This window comes from Lissotriton helveticus, chromosome 5_1 (genome assembly GCF_964261635.1).
Source record: "Lissotriton helveticus chromosome 5_1, aLisHel1.1, whole genome shotgun sequence".
Taxonomy (NCBI): Eukaryota; Metazoa; Chordata; class Amphibia; order Caudata; family Salamandridae; genus Lissotriton; species Lissotriton helveticus.
Window position 1 is genome coordinate 10,207,219 of NC_136065.1, and position 23,982 is coordinate 10,231,200.

The window sequence follows — 23,982 nt, forward strand, 5'->3', positions numbered from 1 at the left end:
CCTCACCCTTTGTTACACTGATCCCCACACACAGCCCTCACCCTGTGTTACACTGATCCCCACCTACAGCCCTCACCCGTGTTACACTGATCACCACACACAGCCCTCACCCTGTGTTACACTGATCCCCACACACAGCCCTCAGCTCGTGTTACACTGATCCCCACACACAGCCCTCACCCCGTGTTACACTGATCCCCACACACAGCCCTCACCCCGTGTTACACTGATCCCCTCACACAGCCCTCACCCCGTGTTACACTGATCACCACACATAGCCCTCACCCTGTGTTACACTGATCCCCACACACAGCCCTCACCCCGTGTTACGCTGATCCCCACACAAAGCCCTCACCCCGTGTTACACTGATCTCCACACACAGCCCTCCCCGTGTTACAATGATCCCCACACACAGCCCTCACCCCGTGTTACACTGATCCCCACACAAAGCCCTCACCCCGTGTTACACTGATCTCCACACACAGCCCTCCCCGTGTTACAATGATCCCCACACACAGCCCTCACCCCGTGTTACACTGATCCCCACACACAGCCCTCACCCCGTGTTACACTGATCACCACACACAGCCCTCACCCTGTTACACTGATCCCCACACACAGCCCTCACCCCGTGTTACACTGATCTCCACACACAGCCCTCCCCGTGTTACACTGATCCTCACACACAGCCCTCACCCCGTGTTACACTGATCACCACACACAGCCCTCACCCCGTGTTACGCTGATCCCCACACACAGCCCTCACCCTGTGTTACACTGATCCCCACACACAGCCCTCACCCTGTGTTACACTGATCACCACACACAGCCCTCACCCTGTGTTACACTGATCCCCACACACAGCCCTCACCCTGTGTTACACTGATCCCCACACACAGCCCTCACCCTGTGTTACACTGACACCAATACACAGCCCTCACCCCGTGTTACACTGATCCCCACACACAGCCCTCACCCGGTGTTACACTGATCCCCACACACAGCCCTCACCCTGTGTTACACTGATCCCCACACACAGCCCTCACCCTGTGTTACACTGATCCCCACACACAGCCCTCACCCTGTGTTACACTGACACCAATACACAGCCCTCACCCCGTGTTACACTGATCCCCACACACAGCCCCCACCCTGTGTTACATTGATCCCCACACACAGCCCTTACCCTGTGTTACACTGATCCCCACACACAGCCCTCACCCTGTGTTACACTGATCCCCACACACAGCCCTCACCCCGTGTTACACTGATCCCCACACACAGCCCTCACCCTGTGTTACACTGATCCCCACCTACAGCCGTCTACCCGTGTTACACTGATCACCACACACAGCCCTCACCCTTTGTTACACTGATCCCCACACACAGCCCTCACTCTGTGTTACACTGATCCCCTCACACAGCCCTCACCCCGTGTTACACTGATCACCACACACAGCCCTCACCCTGTGTTACACTGATCCCCACACACAGCCCTCACCCCGTGTTACACTGATCTCCACACACAGCCCTCACCCTGTGTTACACTGATCCCCAAACACAGCCCTCACCCCGTGTTACACTGATCTCCACACACAGCCCTCCCCGTGTTACACTGATCCCCACACACAGCCCTCACCCAGTGTTACACTGATCCCCACACACAGCCCTCACCCCGTGTTACACTGATCACCACACACAGCCCTCACCCAGTGTTACACTGATCCCCACACACAGCCCTCACCCCGTGTTACACTGATCTCCACACACAGCCCTCCCCGTGTTACACTGATCCCCACACACAGCCCTCACCCTGTGTTACACTGATCCCCACACACAGCCCTCCCCCTGTGTTACACTGATCCTCAGACACAGCCCTCACCCCGTGTTACACTGATCCCCACACAGCCCCCACCCCGTGTTACACTGATCCCCACACACAGCCCTCACCCCATGTCACACTGATCCTCAGACACAGCCCTCACCCCGTGTTACACTGATCCCCACACAGCCCCCACCCCGTGTTACACTGATCCCCACACACAGCCCTCACCCCGTGTTACACTGATCCCCACACACAGCCCTCACCCCGTGTTACACTGATCCCCACACACAGCCCTCTCCCATCTCTGTGTTACACTGATCCCCACACACAGCCCTCACCCCGTGTTACACTGATCCCCACACACAGCCCCTCACCCCGTGATACACTGATCCCCACACACAGCCCTCACCCGGTGTTACACTGATCCCCACACACAGCCCTCAACCCGTGTTACACTGATCCCCACACACAGCCCTCTCCCATCTCTGTGTTACACTGATCCCCACACACAGCCCTCACCCAGTGTTACACTGATCCCCACACACAGCCCCTCACCCCGTGATACACTGATCCCCACACACAGCCCTCACCCCGTGTTACACTGATCCCCACACACAGCCCTCTCCCATCTCTGTGTTACACTGATCCCCACACACAGCCCTCACCCAGTGTTACACTGATCCCCACACACAGCCCCTCACCCCGTGATACACTGATCCCCACACACAGCCCTCACCCTGTGTTACACTGATCCCCACACACAGCCCTCGCCCTGTGTTACACTGATCCCCACACACAGCCCTCACCCTGTGTTACACTGATCCCCACACACAGCCCTCACCCTGTGTTACACTGACACCAATACACAGCCCTCACCCCGTGTTACACTGATCCCCACACACAGCCCCCACCCCGTGTTACACTGATCCCCACACACAGCCCTCACCCCGTGTTACACTGATCACCACACACAGCCCTCACCCTGTGTTACACTGATCCCCACACACAGCCCTCTCTCTTGTGTTACACTGACACCAATACACTACCTCCCTTGAACTATCCACGCACCAGTTGGTGCCGAGACTGTCCCGCTACCCCCTATCCCCGAAACCAAGACTTACGGATCCCTCGATCCCTGCCTGCTATCCTGCCAAGAACTTGCCTTAATTACTTATATAAAGATTCTTGTGAATACTCCCCCTGTGTGGTGTCCATCTGTAAGTAGTGTGATTGCTCTGCTGTTACGATTGTAGGAGAGGAACCTCACCAAGGGGGCCTCCCTACAGCGCTCGGCCTATTCTATACCGAGAGGTGGGTCTCGGGGCGGGCAGTCAGACACCTTCTGTCTCCCCTGGGATCGCCTTTCCAACACTGTGTTACACTGATCCCCACACAAAGCCCTCACCCTGTGTTACACTGATCCCCACACACAGCCCTCTATGTGTTACACGGATCCCCACGCACAGCCCTCACCGTGTGTTACACTGATCCCCACACACAGCCCTCACCGTGTGTTACACTGATCCCCACACACAGCCCTCACCACGTGTTACACTGATCCACACACAGCCCTCACCCTGTGTTACACTGATCCCCACACACAGCCCTCACCACGTGTTACACTGATCCCCACACACAGCCCTCTCTGTGTTACACGGATCCCCACGCACAGCCCTCAACCTGTGTTACACTGATCCCCACACACAGCCCTCACCGTGTGTTACACTGATCCCCACACACAGCCCTCATCGTGTGTTACACTGATCCCCACACACAGCCCTCACCCTGTGTTACACTGATCCCCACACACAGCCCTCACCCCGTGTTACAATGATCGCACACACAGCCCTCACACCGTGTTACACTGATCCCCACACACAGCCCTCACCCTGTGTTACACTGATCCCCACACACAGTCCTCACCTCGTGTTACACTGATCAACACACACAGCCCTCACCCCGTGTTACACAGATCCCCACCCACAGCCCCCACCCTGTGTTACACTGATCCCCACACACAGCCCTCACCCCGTGTTACACTAATCCCCACACACAGCCCCCACCCTGTGTTACACTGATCCCCACACACAGCCCTCACCCCGTGTTACACTAATCCCCACACACAGCCCCCACCCTGTGTTACACTGATCCCCACACACAGCCCTCACCCTGTGTTACACTGATCCCCACACACAGCCCTCACCCCGTGTTACACTGATCCCCACACACAGTCCTCACCTCGTGTTACACTGATCCCCACACACAGTCCTCACCTCGTGTTACACTGATCAACACACACAGCCCTCACCCCGTGTTACACAGATCCCCACACACAGCCCTCACCCTGTGTTACATTGATCCCCACACACAGCCCTCACCCTTTATTACACTGATCCCCACACAGAGCCCTCAACCTGTGTTACACTGATCCCCACACACAGCCCTCACCCCGTGTTACACTGATCCCCACACACAGACCTCACTCTGTGTTACACTGATCCCCACACAGCCCTCACCCTGTGTTACACTGACCCCCACACACAGCCCTCACCCTGTGTTACACTGATCCACACAAACAGCCCTCACCCCGTGTTACACTGATCCCCACACAAAGCCCTCACCCTGTGTTACACTGATCCACACAAACAGCCCTCACCCCGTGTTACACTGATCCCCACACACAGTCCTCACCCCGTGTTACACTGATCACCACACACAGCCCTCACCCTGTGTTACACTGATCCCCACACACAGCCCTCGCCCTGTGTTACACTGATCCCCACACACAGCCCTCGCCCTGTGTTACACTGATCCCCACACACAGCCCTCACCCTGTGTTACACTGATCCCCACACACAGGCCTCACCCCGTGTTACACTGATACCCACACACAGCCCTCACTCTGTGTTACACTGATCACCACACACAGCCCTTCCCGTGTTACACTGATCCCCACACAAAGCCCTCACCCTGTGTTACACTGATCCACACAAACAGCCCAATCCCCGTGTTACACTGATCCCCACACACAGCCCTCACCTCGTGTTACACTGATCCCCACACACAGCCCTCACCCCGTGTTACACTGATCCCCACACACAGCCCTCACCCTGTGTTACACTGATCACCACACACAGCCCTCACCCTGTGTTACACTGATTCCCACACAGCCCTCACCCCGTGTTACACTGATCTCCACACACAGCCCTCACCCTGTGTTACACTGATCCCCACACACAGCCCTCACCCCGTGTTACACTGATCCCCACACACAGCCCTCGCCCTGTGTTACACTGATCCCCACACACAGCCCTCACCCTGTGTTACACTGATCCCCACACACAGCCCTCACCCTGTGTTACACTGATCCCCACACACAGGCCTCACCCCGTGTTACACTGATCCCCACACACAGCCCTCACTCTGTGTTACACTGATCACCACACACAGCCCTTCCCGTGTTACACTGATCCCCACACAAAGCCCTCACCCTGTGTTACACTGATCCACACAAACAGCCCTCACCCCGTGTTACACTGATCCCCACACACAGCCCTCACCTCGTGTTACACTGATCCCCACACACAGCCCTCACCCCGTGTTACACTGATCCCCACACACAGCCCTCACCCTGCGTTACACTGATCACCACACACAGCCCTCACCCTGTGTTACACTGATCCCCACACACAGCCCTCACCCCATGTTACACTGATCTCCACACACAGCCCTCCCCGTGTTACACTGATCCTCACACACAGCCCTCACCCCGTGTTACACTGATCACCACACACGGCCCTCACCCCGTGTTACACTGATCCCCACACACAGCCCTCACCCTGTGTTACACTGATCCCCACCTACAGCCGTCTACCCATGTTACACTGATCACCACACACAGCCCTCACCCTTTGTTACACTGATCCCCACACACAGCCCTCACCCTGTGTTACACTGATCCCCACCTACAGCCCTCACCCGTGTTACACTGATCACCACACACAGCCCTCACCCTGTGTTACACTGATCCCCACACACAGCCCTCAGCTCGTGTTACACTGATCCCCACACACAGCCCTCACCCCGTGTTACACTGATCCCCACACACAGCCCTCACCCCGTGTTACACTGATCCCCTCACACAGCCCTCACCCCGTGTTACACTGATCACCACACATAGCCCTCACCCTGTGTTACACTGATCCCCACACACAGCCCTCACCCCGTGTTACACTGATCTCCACACACAGCCCTCACCCTGTGTTACGCTGATCCCCACACAAAGCCCTCACCCCGTGTTACACTGATCTCCACACACAGCCCTCCCCGTGTTACAATGATCCCCACACACAGCCCTCACCCCGTGTTACACTGATCCCCACACACAGCCCTCACCCCGTGTTACACTGATCACCACACACAGCCCTCACCCTGTTACACTGATCCCCACACACAGCCCTCACCCCGTGTTACACTGATCTCCACACACAGCCCTCCCCGTGTTACACTGATCCTCACACACAGCCCTCACCCCGTGTTACACTGATCACCACACACAGCCCTCACCCCGTGTTACGCTGATCCCCACACACAGCCCTCACCCTGTGTTACACTGATCCCCACACACAGCCCTCACCCTGTGTTACACTGATCACCACACACAGCCCTCACCCTGTGTTACACTGATCCCCACACACAGCCCTCACCCTGTGTTACACTGATCCCCACACACAGCCCTCACCCTGTGTTACACTGACACCAATACACAGCCCTCACCCCGTGTTACACTGATCCCCACACACAGCCCTCACCCGGTGTTACACTGATCCCCACACACAGCCCTCACCCTGTGTTACACTGATCCCCACACACAGCCCTCACCCTGTGTTACACTGATCCCCACACACAGCCCTCACCCTGTGTTACACTGACACCAATACACAGCCCTCACCCCGTGTTACACTGATCCCCACACACAGCCCCCACCCTGTGTTACATTGATCCCCACACACAGCCCTTACCCTGTGTTACACTGATCCCCACACACAGCCCTCACCCTGTGTTACACTGATCCCCACACACAGCCCTCACCCCGTGTTACACTGATCCCCACACACAGCCCTCACCCTGTGTTACACTGATCCCCACCTACAGCCGTCTACCCGTGTTACACTGATCACCACACACAGCCCTCACCCTTTGTTACACTGATCCCCACACACAGCCCTCACCCTGTGTTACACTGATCCCCTCACACAGCCCTCACCCCGTGTTACACTGATCACCACACACAGCCCTCACCCTGTGTTACACTGATCCCCACACACAGCCCTCACCCCGTGTTACACTGATCTCCACACACAGCCCTCACCCTGTGTTACACTGATCCCCAAACACAGCCCTCACCCCGTGTTACACTGATCTCCACACACAGCCCTCCCCGTGTTACACTGATCCCCACACACAGCCCTCACCCAGTGTTACACTGATCCCCACACACAGCCCTCACCCCGTGTTACACTGATCACCACACACAGCCCTCACCCTGTGTTACACTGATCCCCACACACAGCCCTCACCCCGTGTTACACTGATCTCCACACACAGCCCTCCCCGTGTTACACTGATCCTCACACACAGCCCTCACCCCGTGTTACACTGATCACCACACACAGCCCTCACCCCGTGTTACTCTGATCCCCACACACAGCCCTCACCCTGTGTTACACTGATCCCCACACACAGCCCTCCCCCTGTGTTACACTGATCCTCAGACACAGCCCTCACCCCGTGTTACACTGATCCCCACACAGCCCCCACCCCGTGTTACACTGATCCCCACACACAGCCCTCACCCCGTGTCACACTGATCCTCAGACACAGCCCTCACACCGTGTTACACTGATCCCCACACAGCCCCCACCCCGTGTTACACTGATCCCCACACACAGCCCTCACCCCGTGTTACACTGATCCCCACACACAGCCCTCACCCCGTGTTACACTGATCCCCACACACAGCCCTCTCCCATCTCTGTGTTACACTGATCCCCACACACAGCCCCTCACCCCGTGATACACTGATCCCCACACACAGCCCTCACCCGGTGTTACACTGATCCCCACACACAGCCCTCAACCCGTGTTACACTGATCCCCACACACAGCCCTCTCCCATCTCTGTGTTACACTGATCCCCACACACAGCCCTCACCCAGTGTTACACTGATCCCCACACACAGCCCCTCACCCCGTGATACACTGATCCCCACACACAGCCCTCACCCCGTGTTACACTGATCCCCACACACAGCCCTCTCCCATCTCTGTGTTACACTGATCCCCACACACAGCCCCTCACCCCATGTTACACTGATCCCCACACACAGCCCTCACCCCGTGTTACACTGATCCCCACACACAGCCCTCACCCTGTGTTACACTGATCCCCACACACAGCCCTCGCCCTGTGTTACACTGATCCCCACACACAGCCCTCACCCTGTGTTACACTGATCCCCACACACAGCCCTCACCCTGTGTTACACTGATCCCCACACACAGCCCTCGCCCTGTGTTACACTGACACCAATACACAGCCCTCACCCCGTGTTACACTGATCCCCACACACAGCCCTCACCCCGTGTTACACTGATCACCACACACAGCCCTCACCCCATGTTACACTGATCCCCACACACAGCCCTCACCCTGTGTTACACTGATCCCCACACACAGCCCTCACCCCGTGTTACACTGATCCCCACACACAGCCCTCACCCTGTGTTACACTGATCCCCACACACAGACCTCACCCCGTGTTACACTGATCCCCACACACAGACCTCACCCCGTGTTACACTGATCCCCACACACAGCCCTCACCCTGTGTTACACTGATCCCCACACACAGCCCTCACCGTGTGTTACACTGATCCCCACACACAGCCCTCACCCCGTGTTACACTGATCCCCACACACAGCCCTCACCCCGTGTTACACTGATCCCCACACACAGCCCTCACCCTGTGTTACACTGATCCCCACACACAGCCCTCTCTCTTGTGTTACACTGACACCAATACACTACCTCCCTAACACTATTCACGCCCCCTAAGGTCACTCACCTGCCCGGGTCGGCTGCAGCCAGAGCCCCCCCAGGAGCAGGAGGAGGGGGGCACCCCAGGTCATGATAGGGGGCGGGCAGCAGTGACGTCACCGAGGGTGCAATAATCACAGCCTTCAGTGAGTCCGAGGTCCGGTGAGAACTTCACAAGATCTCAGCTCAGCTCCCCCCCCCCCCCCCCCCGGCTCGGAGGGAGGGGGGAATGAACCCACCAATCAGAAGGCAGAACAGCAGCGCGTCACCACTCTCCAGGTAGAGCGTCGCTGCGAGGAGCTAGAAGGAGCAAGGAAAAGTGAAAGTAAAGAGTCGGAAGTTTTGTTTTCTTCCTTCTTTTGAGTTCCCTTTTGGGAGGTTTCTATAGTGCTTAGAATCCTCCTTGGCTGTCCTTGTTGCAGACCCCAGTGATTTCACCCCCATTTACACTTGTGTTATTCCTCCTCCAGTTTTGACCCTCTCTCTCTCTCACTCTCGCTCTGTATTTGTTTCGCTCCCTTTGTTTCTGTTGCTGTGGTGAGCTCTGCCTGTGCTCAGACTCTAAAGTGCCTCGAATCCGTCGCTGTTATTAGCGATTGAGGGAGAGGATGTGTCGGTATGGCCAGAGCTGCCGACCTTGGAACTGGGATTCAGGTTCGTGTCCCAGCGTCGACTCAGCACCCTGTGATTCTGGGCAGATGATTTTGTATAATGTGACCTGTGCTCCCGTAAAGCGCTTCCTTGGCTCGATTACGCGCTAAATTAAACAGCAATAAATGCGGATTTTTCGCCTTCTCTTGCGTCAGGTCTGTTAGTGCTTAGAAGCTTCTGATGTAACTAAGTGTCTGTAACCACCCCAGCCCCCACTACTCTGGTGACCCGGCACTGGTAGGATGAATGGTTGGCTTCACCTGCGGTGCTCTAGCGCCCTCCAGCGGACGGATAGCGCCTCGATGACAGGAGATCAGGGTATTTTCGGGTTTTGGTGGGTGACTGCTGGGAAGCAGGGGGTCAGCATTTCAATTGTAAGGGCGAATAACACTCTCTTTTCTCTGCCCGATGGTCTACAGCTGCCCCCATGCCCTTGACCACACGTTTCTCCATCTTGAAAGGGAAACCTTGGGGGGGGGAAGAAGATGGTCAGAAAACCATTTCCCTGTGGATAGGCAGGCTTATAGTTACCACGAAGCATGCCGCCACCCTAGCATCAGCTATTCAAAAGTTAGGAGAAAACTGGCTTACATTTTACAACAAGCAAGGCGCTGCAGTGCCCCCTGGTGCTGAGGGGTGGGCGCTACTGCGCCTGTCCCTCGCCCCTGATGTGTACTCTACAGCGCCTGTCCCTCGCCCTTGAAGTGTACTCTACAGCGCCTGTCCCTCGCCCTTGAAGTGTACTCTACAGCACCTGTCCCTCGCCCCTGATGTGTACTCTACAGTGCCTGTCCCTCGCCCTTGAAGTGTACTCTACAGCACCTGTCCCTCGCCCCTGATGTGTACTCTACAGCGCCTGTCCCTCGCCCCTGATGTGTACTCTACAGCGCCTGTCCCTCGCCCCTGATGTGTACTCCACAGCGCCTGTGCCTCGCCCCTGACGTGTACTCCACAGCGCCTGTCCCTCGCCCCTGATGTGTACTCTACAGCGCCTGTCCCTCGCCCCTGATGTGTACTCTACAGCGCCTGTCCCTCGCCCTTGAAGTGTACTCTACAGCACCTGTCCCTCGCCCCTGATGTGTACTCTACAGCGCCTGTCCCTCGCCCCTGATGTGTACTCCACAGCACCTGTCCCTCGCCCCTGATGTGTACTCCACAGCGCCTGTCCCTCGCCCCTGACGTGTACTCCACAGCGCCTGTCCCTCGCCCCTGATGTGTACTCTACAGCGCCTGTCCCTCGCCCCTGATGTGTACTCTACAGCGCCTGTCCCTCGCCCTTGAAGTGTACTCTACAGCACCTGTCCCTCGCCCCTGATGTGTACTCTACAGCGCCTGTCCCTCGCCCCTGATGTGTACTCCACAGCACCTGTCCCTCGCCCCTGATGTGTACTCTACAGCGCCTGTCCCTCGCCCCTGATGTGTACTCTACAGCGCCTGTCCCTCGCCCTTGAAGTGTACTTTACAGCACCTGTCCCTCGCCCCTGATGTGTACTCTACAGCGCCTGTCCCTCGCCCCTGATGTGTACTCCACAGCACCTGTCCCTCGCCCCTGATGTGTACTCTACAGCGCCTGTCCCTCGCCCCTGATGTGTACTCCACAGCACCTGTCCCTCGCCCCTGATGTGTACTCTACAGCGCCTGTCCCTAGCCCCTGATGTGTACTCTACAGCACCTGTCCCTCGCCCTTGAAGTGTACTCTACAGCACCTGTCCCTCGCCCCTGATGTGTACTCTACAGCGCCTGTCCCTCGCCCCTGATGTGTACTCTACAGCACCTGTCCCTCGCCCCTGACGTGTACTCTACGGCGCCTGTCCCTCGCCCCTGATGTTTACTCCACAGCACCTGTCCCTCGCCCCTGATGTGTACTCTACAGCGCCTGTCCCTCGCCCCTGATGTGTACTCCACAGCACCTGTCCCTCGCCCCTGATGTGTACTCTACAGCGCCTGTCCCTCGCCCCTGATGTGTACTCTACAGCACCTGTCCCTCGCCCTTGAAGTGTACTCTACAGCACCTGTCCCTCGCCCCTGATGTGTACTCTACAGTGCCTGTCCCTCGCCCCTGATGTGTACTCTACAGCACCTGTCCCTCGCCCCTGACGTGTACTCTACGGCGCCTGTCCCTCGCCCTTGACGTGTACTCTACGGCGCCTGTCCCTCGCCCTTGACATGTACTCTACGGCGCCTGTCCTCGCCCTTGACGTGTGCTCGATGGCACCTATCCCTGTCCCTTGACGTGTACTCTACAGCACCTGTCCCTCACCCTTGACGTGTATTCTACGGCGCCTGTCCCTCGCCCTTGACGTGTGCTCGATGGCGCCTGCCCCTCGCCCTTGACGTGTACTCTGCAGCGCCTGTCCCTCGCCCCTGATGTGTACTCTACAGCACCTGTCCCTCGCCCTTGAAGTGTACTCTACAGCACCTGTCCCTCGCCCCTGATGTGTACTCTACAGTGCCTGTCCCTCGCCCCTGATGTGTACTCCACAGCACCTGTCCCTCGCCCCTGATGTGTACTCTACAGCGCCTGTCCCTCGCCCCTGATGTGTACTCCACAGCACCTGTCCCTCGCCCCTGATGTGTACTCTACAGCGCCTGTCCCTCGCCCCTGATGTGTACTCTACAGCACCTGTCCCTCGCCCTTGAAGTGTACTCTACAGCACCTGTCCCTCGCCCCTGATGTGTACTCTACAGTGCCTGTCCCTCGCCCCTGATGTGTACTCTACAGTGCCTGTCCCTCGCCCCTGATGTGTACTCTACAGCACCTGTCCCTCGCCCCTGACGTGTACTCTACGGCGCCTGTCCCTCGCCCTTGACGTGTACTCTACGGCGCCTGTCCCTCGCCCTTGACATGTACTCTACGGCGCCTGTCCTCGCCCTTGACGTGTGCTCGATGGCGCCTATCCCTGTCCCTTGACGTGTACTCTACAGCACCTGTCCCTCACCCTTGACGTGTATTCTACGGCGCCTGTCCCTCGCCCTTGACGTGTGCTCGATGGCGCCTGCCCCCTGCCCCTCGCCCTTGACGTGTACTCTGCAGCGCCTGTCCCTCGCCCTTGACGTGTACTGTACAGCGCCTGTCCCTCACCCTTGACGTGTACTCTACAGCGCCTGTCCCTCGCCCCTGATGTGTACGCCACAGCGCCTGTCCCTCGCCCCTGATGTGTACTCCACAGCACCTGTCCCTCGACCCTGATGTGTACTCTACAGTGCCTGTCCCTCGCCCCTGATGTGTACTCTACAGCACCTGTCCCTCGCCCCTGACGTGTACTCTACGGCGCCTGTCCCTCGCCCTTGACGTGTACTCTACGGCGCCTGTCCCTCGCCCTTGACGGGTACTCTACGGCGCCTGTCCTCGCCCTTGACGTGTGCTCGATGGCGCCTATCCCTGTCCCTTGACGTGTACTCTACAGCACCTGTCCCTCACCCTTGACGTGTATTCTACGGCGCCTGTCCCTCGCCCTTGACGTGTGCTCGATGGCGCCTGCCCCTCGCCCTTGACGTGTACTCTGCAGCGCCTGTCCCTCGCCCCTGATGTGTACTCTACAGCGCCTGTCCCTCGCCCTTGAAGTGTACTCTACAGCACCTGTCCCTCGCCCCTGATGTGTACTCTACAGTGCCTGTCCCTCGCCCCTGATGTGTACTCCACAGCACCTGTCCCTTGCCCCTGATGTGTACTCTACAGCGCCTGTCCCTCGCCCCTGATGTGTACTCCACAGCACCTGTCCCTCGCCCCTGATGTGTACTCTACAGCGCCTGTCCCTCGCCCCTGACGTGTACTCTACAGCACCTGTCCCTCGCCCCTGATGTGTACTCTACAGCGCCTGTCCCTCGCCCCTGATGTGTACTCTACAGCGCCTGTCCCTCGCCCTTGAAGTGTACTCTACAGCACCTGTCCCTCGCCCCTGATGTGTACTCTACAGTGCCTGTCCCTCGCCCCTGATGTGTACTCCACAGCACCTGTCCCTCGCCCCTGATGTGTACTCTACAGCGCCTGTCCCTCGCCCCTGATGTGTACTCCACAGCACCTGTCCCTCGCCCCTGATGTGTACTCTACAGCGCCTGTCCCTCGCCCCTGATGTGTACTCTACAGCACCTGTCCCTCGCCCTTGAAGTGTACTCTACAGCACCTGTCCCTCGCCCCTGATGTGTACTCTACAGTGCCTGTCCCTCGCCCTTGACGTGTGCTCGATGGCGCCTGCCCCTCGCCCTTGACGTGTACTCTGCAGCGCCTGTCCCTCGCCCTTGACGTGTACTGTACAGCGCCTGTCCCTCGCCCCTGATGTGTACTCTACAGCGCCTGTCCCTCGCCCCTGATGTGTACGCCACAGCGCCTGTCCCTCGCCCCTGATGTGTACTCCACAGCACCTGTCCCTCGCCCCTGATGTGTACTCTACAGTGCCTGTCCCTCGCCCCTGATGTGTACTCTACAGCACCTGTCCCTCGCCCCTGACGTGTACTCTACGGCGCCTGTCCCTCGCCCTTGACGTGTACTCTACGGCGCCTGTCCCTCGCCCTTGACATGTACTCTACGGCGCCTGTCCTCGCCCTTGACGTGTGCTCGATGGCGCCTATCCCTGTCCCTTGACGTGTACTCTACAGCACCTGTCCCTCACCCTTGACGTGTATTCTAAGGCGCCTGTCCCTCGCCCTTGACGTGTGCTCGATGGCGCCTGCCCCTCGCCCTTGACGTGTACTCTGCAGCGCCTGTCCCTCGCCCCTGATGTGTACTCTACAGCGCCTGTCCCTCGCCCTTGAAGTGTACTCTACAGCACCTGTCCCTCGCCCCTGATGTGTACTCTACAGTGCCTGTCCCTCGCCCCTGATGTGTACTCCACAGCACCTGTCCCTCGCCCCTGATGTGTACTCTACAGCGCCTGTCCCTCGCCCCTGACGTGTACTCTACAGCACCTGTCCCTCGCCCCTGATGTGTACTCTACAGCGCCTGTCCCTCGCCCCTGATGTGTACTCTACAGCACCTGTCCCTCGCCCTTGAAGTGTACTCTACAGCACCTGTCCCTCGCCCCTGATGTGTACTCTACAGTGCCTGTCCCTCGCCCCTGATGTGTACTCTACAGTGCCTGTCCCTCACCCTTGAAGTGTACTCTACAGCACCTGTCCCTCGCCCCTGATGTGTACTCTACAGTGCCTGTCCCTCGCCCCTGATGTGTACTCTACAGCGCCTGTCCCTCGCCCCTGATGTGTACTCCACAGCACCTGTCCCTCGCCCCTGATGTGTACTCTACAGCGCCTGTCCCTCGCCCCTGATGTGTACTCTACAGCACCTGTCCCTCGCCCTTGAAGTGTACTCTACAGCACCTGTCCCTCGCCCCTGATGTGTACTCTACAGTGCCTGTCCCTCGCCCCTGATGTGTACTCTACAGTGCCTGTCCCTCGCCCCTGATGTGTACTCTACAGCACCTGTCCCTCGCCCCTGACGTGTACTCTACGGCGCCTGTCCCTCGCCCTTGACGTGTACTCTACGGCGCCTGTCCCTCGCCCTTGACGTGTACTCTACGGCGCCTGTCCTCGCCCTTGACGTGTGCTCGATGGCGCCTATCCCTGTCCCTTGACGTGTACTCTACAGCACCTGTCCCTCACCCTTGACGTGTATTCTACGGCGCCTGTCCCTCGCCCTTGACGTGTGCTCGATGGCGCCTGCCCTCGCCCTTGACGTGTACTCTGCAGCGTCTGTCCCTCGCCCCTGATGTGTACTCTACAGCACCTATCCCTCGCCCTTGAAGTGTACTCTACAGCACCTGTCCCTCGCCCCTGATGTGTACTCTACAGTGCCTGTCCCTCTCCCCTGATGTGTACTCCACAGCACCTGTCCCTCGCCCCTGATGTGTACTCTACAGCGCCTGTCCCTCGCCCCTGATGTGTACTCCACAGCACCTGTCCCTCGCCCCTGATGTGTACTCTACAGCGCCTGTCCCTCGCCCCTGATGTGTACTCTACAGCACCTGTCCCTCGCCCTTGAAGTGTACTCTACAGCACCTGTCCCTCGCCCCTGATGTGTACTCTACAGTGCCTGTCCCTCGCCCCTGATGTGTACTCTACAGCACCTGTCCCTCGCCCCTGACGTGTACTCTACGGCGCCTGTCCCTCGCCCTTGACGTGTACTCTACGGCGCCTGTCCCTCGCCCTTGACGTGTACTCTACGGCGCCTGTCCTCGCCTTTGGCGTGTGCTCGATGGCGCCTATCCCTGTCCCTTGACGTGTACTCTACAGCACCTGTCCCTCACCCTTGACGTGTATTCTACGGCGCCTGTCCCTCGCCCTTGACGTGTGCTCGATGGCGCCTGCCCCTCGCCCTTGACGTGTACTCTGCAGCGCCTGTCCCTCGCCCTTGACGTGTACTGTACAGCGCCTGTCCCTCACCCTTGATGTGTACTCTACAGCGCCTGTCCCTCGCCCCTGATGTGTACGCCACAGCGCCTGTCCCTCGCCCCTGATGTGTACTCCACAGCACCTGTCCCTCGCCCCTGATGTGTACTCTACAGTGCCTGTCCCTCGCCCCTGATGTGTACTCTACAGCACCTGTCCCTCGCCCCTGACGTGTACTCTACGGCGCCTGTCCCTCGCCCTTGACGTGTACTCTACGGCGCCTGTCCCTCGCCCTTGACGTGTACTCTACGGCGCCTGTCCTCGCCCTTGACGTGTGCTCGATGGCGCCTATCCCTGTCCCTTGACGTGTACTCTACAGCACCTGTCCCTCACCCTTGACGTGTATTCTACGGCACCTGTCCCTCGCCCTTGACGTGTGCTCGATGGCGCCTGCCCCTCGCCCTTGACGTGTACTCTGCAGCGCCTGTCCCTCGCCCTTGACGTGTACTGTACAGCGCCTGTCCCTCACCCTTGACGTGTACTCTACAGCGCCTGCCCCTCGCCCTTGACATGTACTCTGCAGCGCCTGTCACTCGCCCTTGGCGAGTGCTCTACAGCGCCTGTCGCTTGCCCTTGACGTGTACTCTACAGCGCCTGTCCCTCGCCCTTGAGGTGTACTCTACAGCGCCGGTCCATTGCGCTTGACATGTACTACAGCGCCTGTCCCTCACCCTTGACGTGTGTAGGAGAGTAGAATCTGCTTCCTGTGGATACCCCCACTTTTTGCTGTGATTCACTGGTTTATCAACATTAGTCTGGATGGGGCCCTGCTAATCAGGCCCACAACCTAGCTGTTCTCTCTCTAAATTGATTGCATGTACTATAGGTACACTCCAGATTGGTTACTGAGTTACGTTGTGAGCCCCTAGTATGTGGTACCTTAGGTACCAAGGGCATAGGTACCCCAGAGGCCTACCAGGGGCTGAAGCAGGTATTATGCCGCCCCTGGGATGCCTTCCAAAATGGCACCACAGGTCTGCACTTGCAGCCTGGTAAGGTGGTGTAAGCACCCCTTACTTAGATATAGTATACCTATATCTACCTTTACATATAGACACATAGTAACCTATAAGTCATTTTCCCCCTAGCTTTAGAGAATTACTTTGGCCGGTTGGCTTTCCGATGCCCTGCTCAGTTAATGTTCCCGCCAAGAATTTGGGGGTCTGGTTCGGAGAAGACCTCCGGTTCGAGGCGCACATTAAGAAACTGACGGGGGGTTGCTTTGGGACCCTTAAAGCTCTACGGAAGTTTTTTCCTTATCTTCCTTCCACAGCAAGAGAGTCAGTAGTGAGGGCATTAATTCTCTCGCGCCTTGATTATGCCAACGCCTTGCTGAGCGGCTCCCCGGCCTATCTGGTGTGGCGTCTCCAAGTAATCCAAAATGCTACCGCCAGACTTCTATGTAATATCTCCAGCCGTGTGAGCGTAAAGAACCATTTGCAGAGATTGCACTGGTTGCCAGTTCCACAACGGATCATCTTTAAAATTCTTACACTGGCTCATAAAGCTATAAACGGCCATGGTCCTGCCTATTTGATGAAACGATTTAGCTGTTACTGTCCCAACAGACCGCTGCGTTCTGCTGCTCACCATCTGCTGCAGGTCCCACGTTTCCGGCGTTCCCGGCTGGGAGGGCAGTCGGTTGCGGTGAAGGCCGCTTCTGCCTGGAATGACCTTCCATTATTCTTGCGATCTACCCTGAACTTTGGTCTGTTTAAAAAAGCTTTGAAAACCCATCTGTTCAGGTTGGCCTTTTAGCTGTTCCTTATAGTTGACTCCTCTTTTTCTGTTCTTTCCTTCTCATTTCGCGCCAGGATACTCCGGCAGTAATTGAGCGCGTAACAAAACAGCATAATAATAATAATAATAAGTCACTCCTATGGCAGGCCTTAACAATCCTGGAGGTATAGTGCTTAGTTTTATGTGAGAGGGTGCCCTAGCATGAGCTGAGCCCCTCTGCAGCTTTCGGAAATATCCCCTTATAGCTGTTCTATAATATAGCCATACCATATACTCTTAAATGCATTATAATCCTCGCGGTTAATGCTAACTTTGGTTTGACTTTATTAAAACATGTCGTGTTTGGTGTCAAACACTTTGGAATACTACCCCCAGCCAGTTCTGGCGGTGGGGGTAGCATTCCACCTTTCTAGAGGGAGAAGACATGTGCACACTTACTTACCCTGTAAATGTTTAACCTGTATGTAATGCACAGAAAAGATAGCCCCGCTGGAAGGTGCAGTCACGTGATTCTGCCTGAGCCAATTGCACGATCATATACTGAGGTGACCCAATACTCCACAGCTCGAAGAACTCAACTTCTTGCAATAAACACCCAAAAAGTTTATTTTTCTTCAGATAGATCGCACCACATTGCACACAAGCAGCCTTACCGCGTTACTAGCAGATGCTGCGTGTTGAGGCCGTCCTCCTAAAAATCGTCTTTAATCATCAAAAATTTTGTAAGAATCGGGTTGTTAAAGGTCTGTGACTAGCGCTCATGGAAAGCGCTCCCTTGGGTCGATTTCACGATATACACTAACTAAAAAAAAAAAGTTTTGCGCCTTCTGTTTCCTCAGCTCTTTTAGCGCTTAGAAGCCTGTGACATGATCACTGTGGTTACCGCATAGCAATGTGGAAGTGAGGAGCTGAAGTGCAGATGAGATGGGGCAAGGGCAGAAAGAAGGAGGGTAGCAGGGAGAGAAGCCCTCCCCCGGTGGGGTGCTGGGGGGGGCAGATGTGAAGTAGGACGGTCTAGGGTGCAAGGCAGTATCCCGCGTTTGGGATCTCCATTTGGTGTAAAATCACATAGTAGCCCCCCCCACCCCCCTATCGAGCCACCGCCCCCAGGAACAGAAGGCATCGATCTTGTGATCCTTCAGGCTGAAAGCAGCTGTGGACAGAGCCCAGAACAGCGTCCAGGGAGACACCGTCAGAGCCCAGAATGGCGTCCAGGGCGACACAGTAACATGGCGAGGATTGGAGTCAAGACCGAGCAGTGGTGGAATAGCCCAGGAGGTTATCCCTGCTGGGTGCCTGTGGCCAACCGCCCTGCTGTCTTGTTGCATACTGTTCCCTCTCAGCGGTACGGCGACCTGAGCCTGAATCCTTAACCAACGGCCAGGGTTCCCTGATGCTGCACCAGTTACTCCCGTCCCGCCTATGACTTGCCTGAGCCGGGGATAACGAGAATGAGGCGGCCCGATGTCCCCACCCCTGCACTCCTCAGATACCACCATCTTGCATCGCTGAGCTGGCCCTGGAGCCGTAAACCGGTCTTGAGGTCCCAGGAGCGTTGAGGCAACCGGGACAACAAGCGTGGAGGACATCTGACCCCATTCAGAGCGCCCGGATCCGCACGGTGTCGAGTAATTGGAAAAACAGGAGGAGTGGACTGACCGAGTATCTCCGCATCAACGCCGTCATGCGGCTCACCGCAGACTTGTTGGCTCTCACCACTCTAGTCTCTCTCCCACAGCACCGAACCAATGACTATCTTTCCTCTATGCACAAATTCCCCTAAACTGGCTATGGTGCCTTCATGCCATACAGCATTGAGCTTTCCCCCTTCCCATAGCTGGTGCCCAGCACGAGCTCAAGAACAGCCCCGGGCTCCAGCACGCCGCCTTCACCCACCACCACCCGGCCTTGACCCCTATCGCCAGCACCAGCTCAGGGATCCCTCCAGGCCCTGGATCATGGCCAGACTGGGGTTCGTAACCAGCCCTGGCAAGAAGCTCAGCCAGCCCCGGGTTGAGTTGCTTGATAGGGCTGGTTCAGGTTCAGCAGCACTACTACCACTGGGGCTTTTGTTACAGGGGGCCGATATTGCAGCACTGCTGCAAAACCGGCCCCCTATAACACAAGCGGCCAAAACAGACCCCCAAACTTCCAGCCCACTGTAAAATCGCCTGGTCCCCGCTACGGCCAGTCCAGCCCTACCCTAGATCACCGCCCCTGAGTACAACAGCACCCTGAAGGCCGGGCTGAACAAGCACTGCAAGAACCCCAGCAGTGGCAAGAAGTTCACGCTCTTCACAGGCTGAACGAGCACCGCACGAACCCCAGCAGTGGCGAGAAGATCAAGCTCTTCATGGGCTGAACAAGCACCGCAAGAACCCCAGCAGTGGCAAGAAGATCAAGCTCTTCATGGGCTGAATGAGCACCGCACGAACCCCAGCAGTGGCGAGAAGATCAAGCTCTTCATGGGCTGAACGAGCACCGCACGAACCCCAGCAGTGGCGAGAAGATCAAGCTCTTCATGGGCTGAACGAGCACCGCACGAACCCCAGCAGTGGCGAGAAGATCAAGCTCTTCACAGGCTGAACGAGCACCGCAAGAACCCCAGCAGTGGTGGAGTTCTGGACTTTTTGGTTCCGTCCAGAGGTGTCAGGGACAACACCCGAAGACCCCGGAGTTCAACCTGTCTTGGTGCACAAACAAACAGAAACACGGGCTTCTCGATGGTGGCGTCAAAGACCAAAGGTTTATTACTGCAGGGACACAGAAGTCACAGAAACTACACATGGGCAGTATCTAGGAGCCTGTTCAATTTGTACAAAGAGGGTTGCTCCTTATATACTAAATATTGGGCTTCAGGCAAATTCTTTACATGTTACCACAGTTCTAAACATTCGTGTCTTAAACAATAAATATTTGGCGTTGCACAGGAATCGTCAACAGTATCTGATGTCAAAACATTACGAATGAGGGGTTCCCACTAGTCCATCATAATCCCATGTCAATTCTTCATTCAAGACCCGGACCGCCTCATCGTAAATTTCGTTACCTCCCCCTAATAAAGGCCCAGAAGGAAAGGAGCAGAGCCAGGTGCAGAAGATAGAAAGACAGGATAAGAAATGTTTGTGGGTCGTAAATGGGCACGGTTACCAGCTTCGGCCGCCTAATCATGGTCAGGCCAACGAACACAAGAACCAGTATAGCAGGACTGGCCTCAGGCTGGGGAGGCAGCTCTTGCCGAGTCATGCTGCCACAGCGTTGCTGGCCTAAGGTGCACGTGTCACTAGCAAGGTGAATCGCCGGTTAAAGCTTACGTGTCCTTTAATAAAGAGAGATCATTGCGTGTCCATTGACTATGTGAGGGCAAGGAATACAAAATGGCTTCCGTGTTCTAAGATGGATGCCATGGGTAAATCACAAATGTGTTGGTAACAGGAGTGCTCTTGCTCGTAGCATAGCGAAAACACCAGGATATACTAAATGGATCATTTGCGGTTTACTGATACCAAAATTATGTATTTACGACAATGATTACAAACACGAATAAAATCGTCACGGAACCTCAGACCCTCCTTTTGCCCTTACATAGGCAATTACTCAGTCTATGTCAGAGTCAGAGTCTAATTCTATGCTCATTAGGTCAGCGACATGTTGTTGTATCATCATCCTGTCTCGTGCCTTTTCTCCTAATGTAGGTGGTTTTCTGAAACAGGTTGCAGCACAGAGACTACACAAGGCGGGACCACATTGGATAATAAGGCAGCACGAGAACAGAAATACTAGGATGATACCAATGACCATCAGAACCTTCCATCCCCACGCTGATACCAGAGTCCAAAACCACTCCATGAAGGACCAGTTTCCCTTGTCTACGTGTATAGAGTCGGAAATCTTGTGTAGCTTAGAGATTGCTTCATAGACAGTTGGAGCATTATTTGGAATAAAGACACAGCAGCTCGATTGGATCATTCTGCATACCCCACCTCGATCTGCAAGTATTACGTCTAGAACCATACGGTTCTGCAACGTCATGAGACGATCCGCCTGAAGCTCAGCTGTTAAGTTACTAAGGGCACCAGCAGTTTCTGTAATAGTAGATTCAACTACCCGTGTTAGTTGACGTAGATTTCTACTGTTGGCCATAGGCCCCCAAAACGGAAGGAAACCTTTGAAGAAGTCTCCAGCTTCTTGACCAGCGGTATCTTCCTTGCTGAAGACACCTCTTGCTACTCTGGTTTTGTGATAATCTGAAGAAGCAGTGTATGTCGGAGGTAACAATCGAGCAATATAACATGAACCTGAAAAGTCAGCAGGCAGCCACGTATATGCTCTGTCCTGACAGATGAAGTAGGTACCCCTAGCAGTCAGAAAGGCAGGGGAGGAGTTAGACGGAAATACGTAAGTCTCAACGCACTCACTCCTCCCTAGCTGAGCTCTCGGATTTCTCCCATTTCCTTGCAAACAGACCTGACCTCGGTGAGGCACGACCCAAACTGAAGTGGAGCTTTTACGCTTGCTTTCTCCCAAACTAAGGCGATACTCTGTAGAGTTCCAACTCAAATACACCCGTAATTCATCTCTAGGGTAAGATGGAGTATTATTGACGTCTTTAATCATATCAATAATTCCCTGGACTAAAGCTTTGTTGGCTGAGTTGTATTTAGTGGACCGTGGTGGACGCGGAGGATAGGTCTCAAGGGCATATGAAAAAATGGTCTGAAAGGCCTGAAATGATCCATTGTAGCTAAAAGGCAAGACTAGATAGGGAATGCCTTTATCCATAGTGTGAGGTATCAAGCCACACACCCAGCAGTCTGTAGTATTAACTACCAGTTGGTGTTGATGCAAGAGCTGTACAAATGTATTGTTAATAAATTCTGAGCGTCGAGCTTGTTCGTGTTCAGGGAATGAGTGAAAAGAATGCATAGAAGAAACAGTTGAAGTAGTAGGATCAAGGGGAGGTACTGTGGTTACTGGCATAAAAATCAAATGTACACCAAAGACGATTCCACCCACCAACGTTATCAAAACAATTAAAAATGTAACTGCACATTGCATTAGAAAGCATTTGCTGTGAAGTATTCTGTACAGTCTATTTCTGCGAACATAAATTACATTTTCTCGTAGCAGCTCAGGAAGCTCCATCTTCTACGACCGTTCGCGACCACTGATGATGTGTACGTAGATGAAAATGCCTCTATCAGCCCTGGGAGTTCCCAGAACCAACAGAAAGATCGACCTTGTGTCTGACCCCCGCAGATTCAACTAGGTACACAGCCACGACCCTACGGCTACCCAGACGGCAAGGCAATTTTAAAACAAAAAGAAACAATACAAGGTATTAGCAAACTTCCTGGCTGGAGGCAATGTATAGCAAATTCAAATTTGAAAATAGGCAGTTTCCTGCTTTATTTGTCCATATTGCGAGAACGTAAGTTGTATCTCAGTTTTGCAGGAGCTGTCTGATCTGGAAACAATGTATTTTCAGCTGACGTTGCAATGTTCACGTTCGCAGATGGCAAATGTTCCTTTGGTGCAGATGGCAAATGTTCGTTGGGTGTGGATGACAAATGTTCAGGGTTCAAAAGAGCAGTTTCAGGAGGAGAGTCAGAATTTGGTGAATCCGTGATTAGTTCTGCATCGCTGAAAGGTATGAACCTGGGGATTTGTTCCGTTTCAGAGGTACCGATTCCTTTCTTTACCCAGTTGTCGTAAGGAAGTGGCAGAGGCACACGTTTAGCATGTGTCGTATGGATCCAGTTTTTTCTTCCGGCCACACGAATAGCAGTTCTCGTTGCTAGCAGGACTTGGAAAGGGCCAATAAATCTGGGCTGAAGATTTTTTGTTCTTGCAAAATTTTTGATGACCACCTGATCACCCGGTTTCAGCTGATGGCCTGGACTCTCCGGTGGCTTTGGCAATGCATCGAAAACCTGTTGGTGAATAAGACTCAATTTAGCAGTCAAGTCGAAGAGGTAATCAATTAACATTGGGTATTCCAGCTGCTTAAATTCTTTCGGTCTAGGTACCCCCCAAACATTTGCAGGGCGGCCAAAAACTATTTCATAAGGACTAAGCCCTACTCTAGAATGTACGGTTGCTCTTGTTGATAGCAAAGCCAAAGGCAATGCGTCTGGCCAGGACAAACCCGTGGATGCTTGTATCTTAGCAAGTTTCAGTTTAAGGGTGCCATTGTAACCCTCGACTAAACCCGCGGACTGGGGATGATTCGCACTATGAAACTTCTGTCTAATCCCTAGGCCGGCACACACACTCTGCATAAC

The 23,982-nt window shown here is 55.4% G+C and overlaps 2 protein-coding genes across 2 annotated transcripts in view; both read right to left on the reverse strand.

Annotated features, from left to right (window-relative positions):
• The window catches only part of LOC144754059 (major histocompatibility complex class I-related protein 1-like), a 111,399-nt gene extending 102,283 nt beyond the window's left edge, over positions 1-9,116 (reverse strand). The window contains exon 1 of the mRNA XM_078641577.1: positions 8,955-9,116. Within this exon, the coding sequence (XP_078497703.1) occupies positions 8,955-9,018 (64 nt within the window). The 5' untranslated portion in view covers positions 9,019-9,116. The remainder of the gene's footprint in view (positions 1-8,954) is intronic.
• The window catches only part of LOC144754057 (saoe class I histocompatibility antigen, A alpha chain-like), a 1,371,606-nt gene that overhangs the window by 1,030,131 nt on the left and 317,493 nt on the right, over positions 1-23,982 (reverse strand). The gene's annotated exons all lie outside the window — the stretch shown is intronic.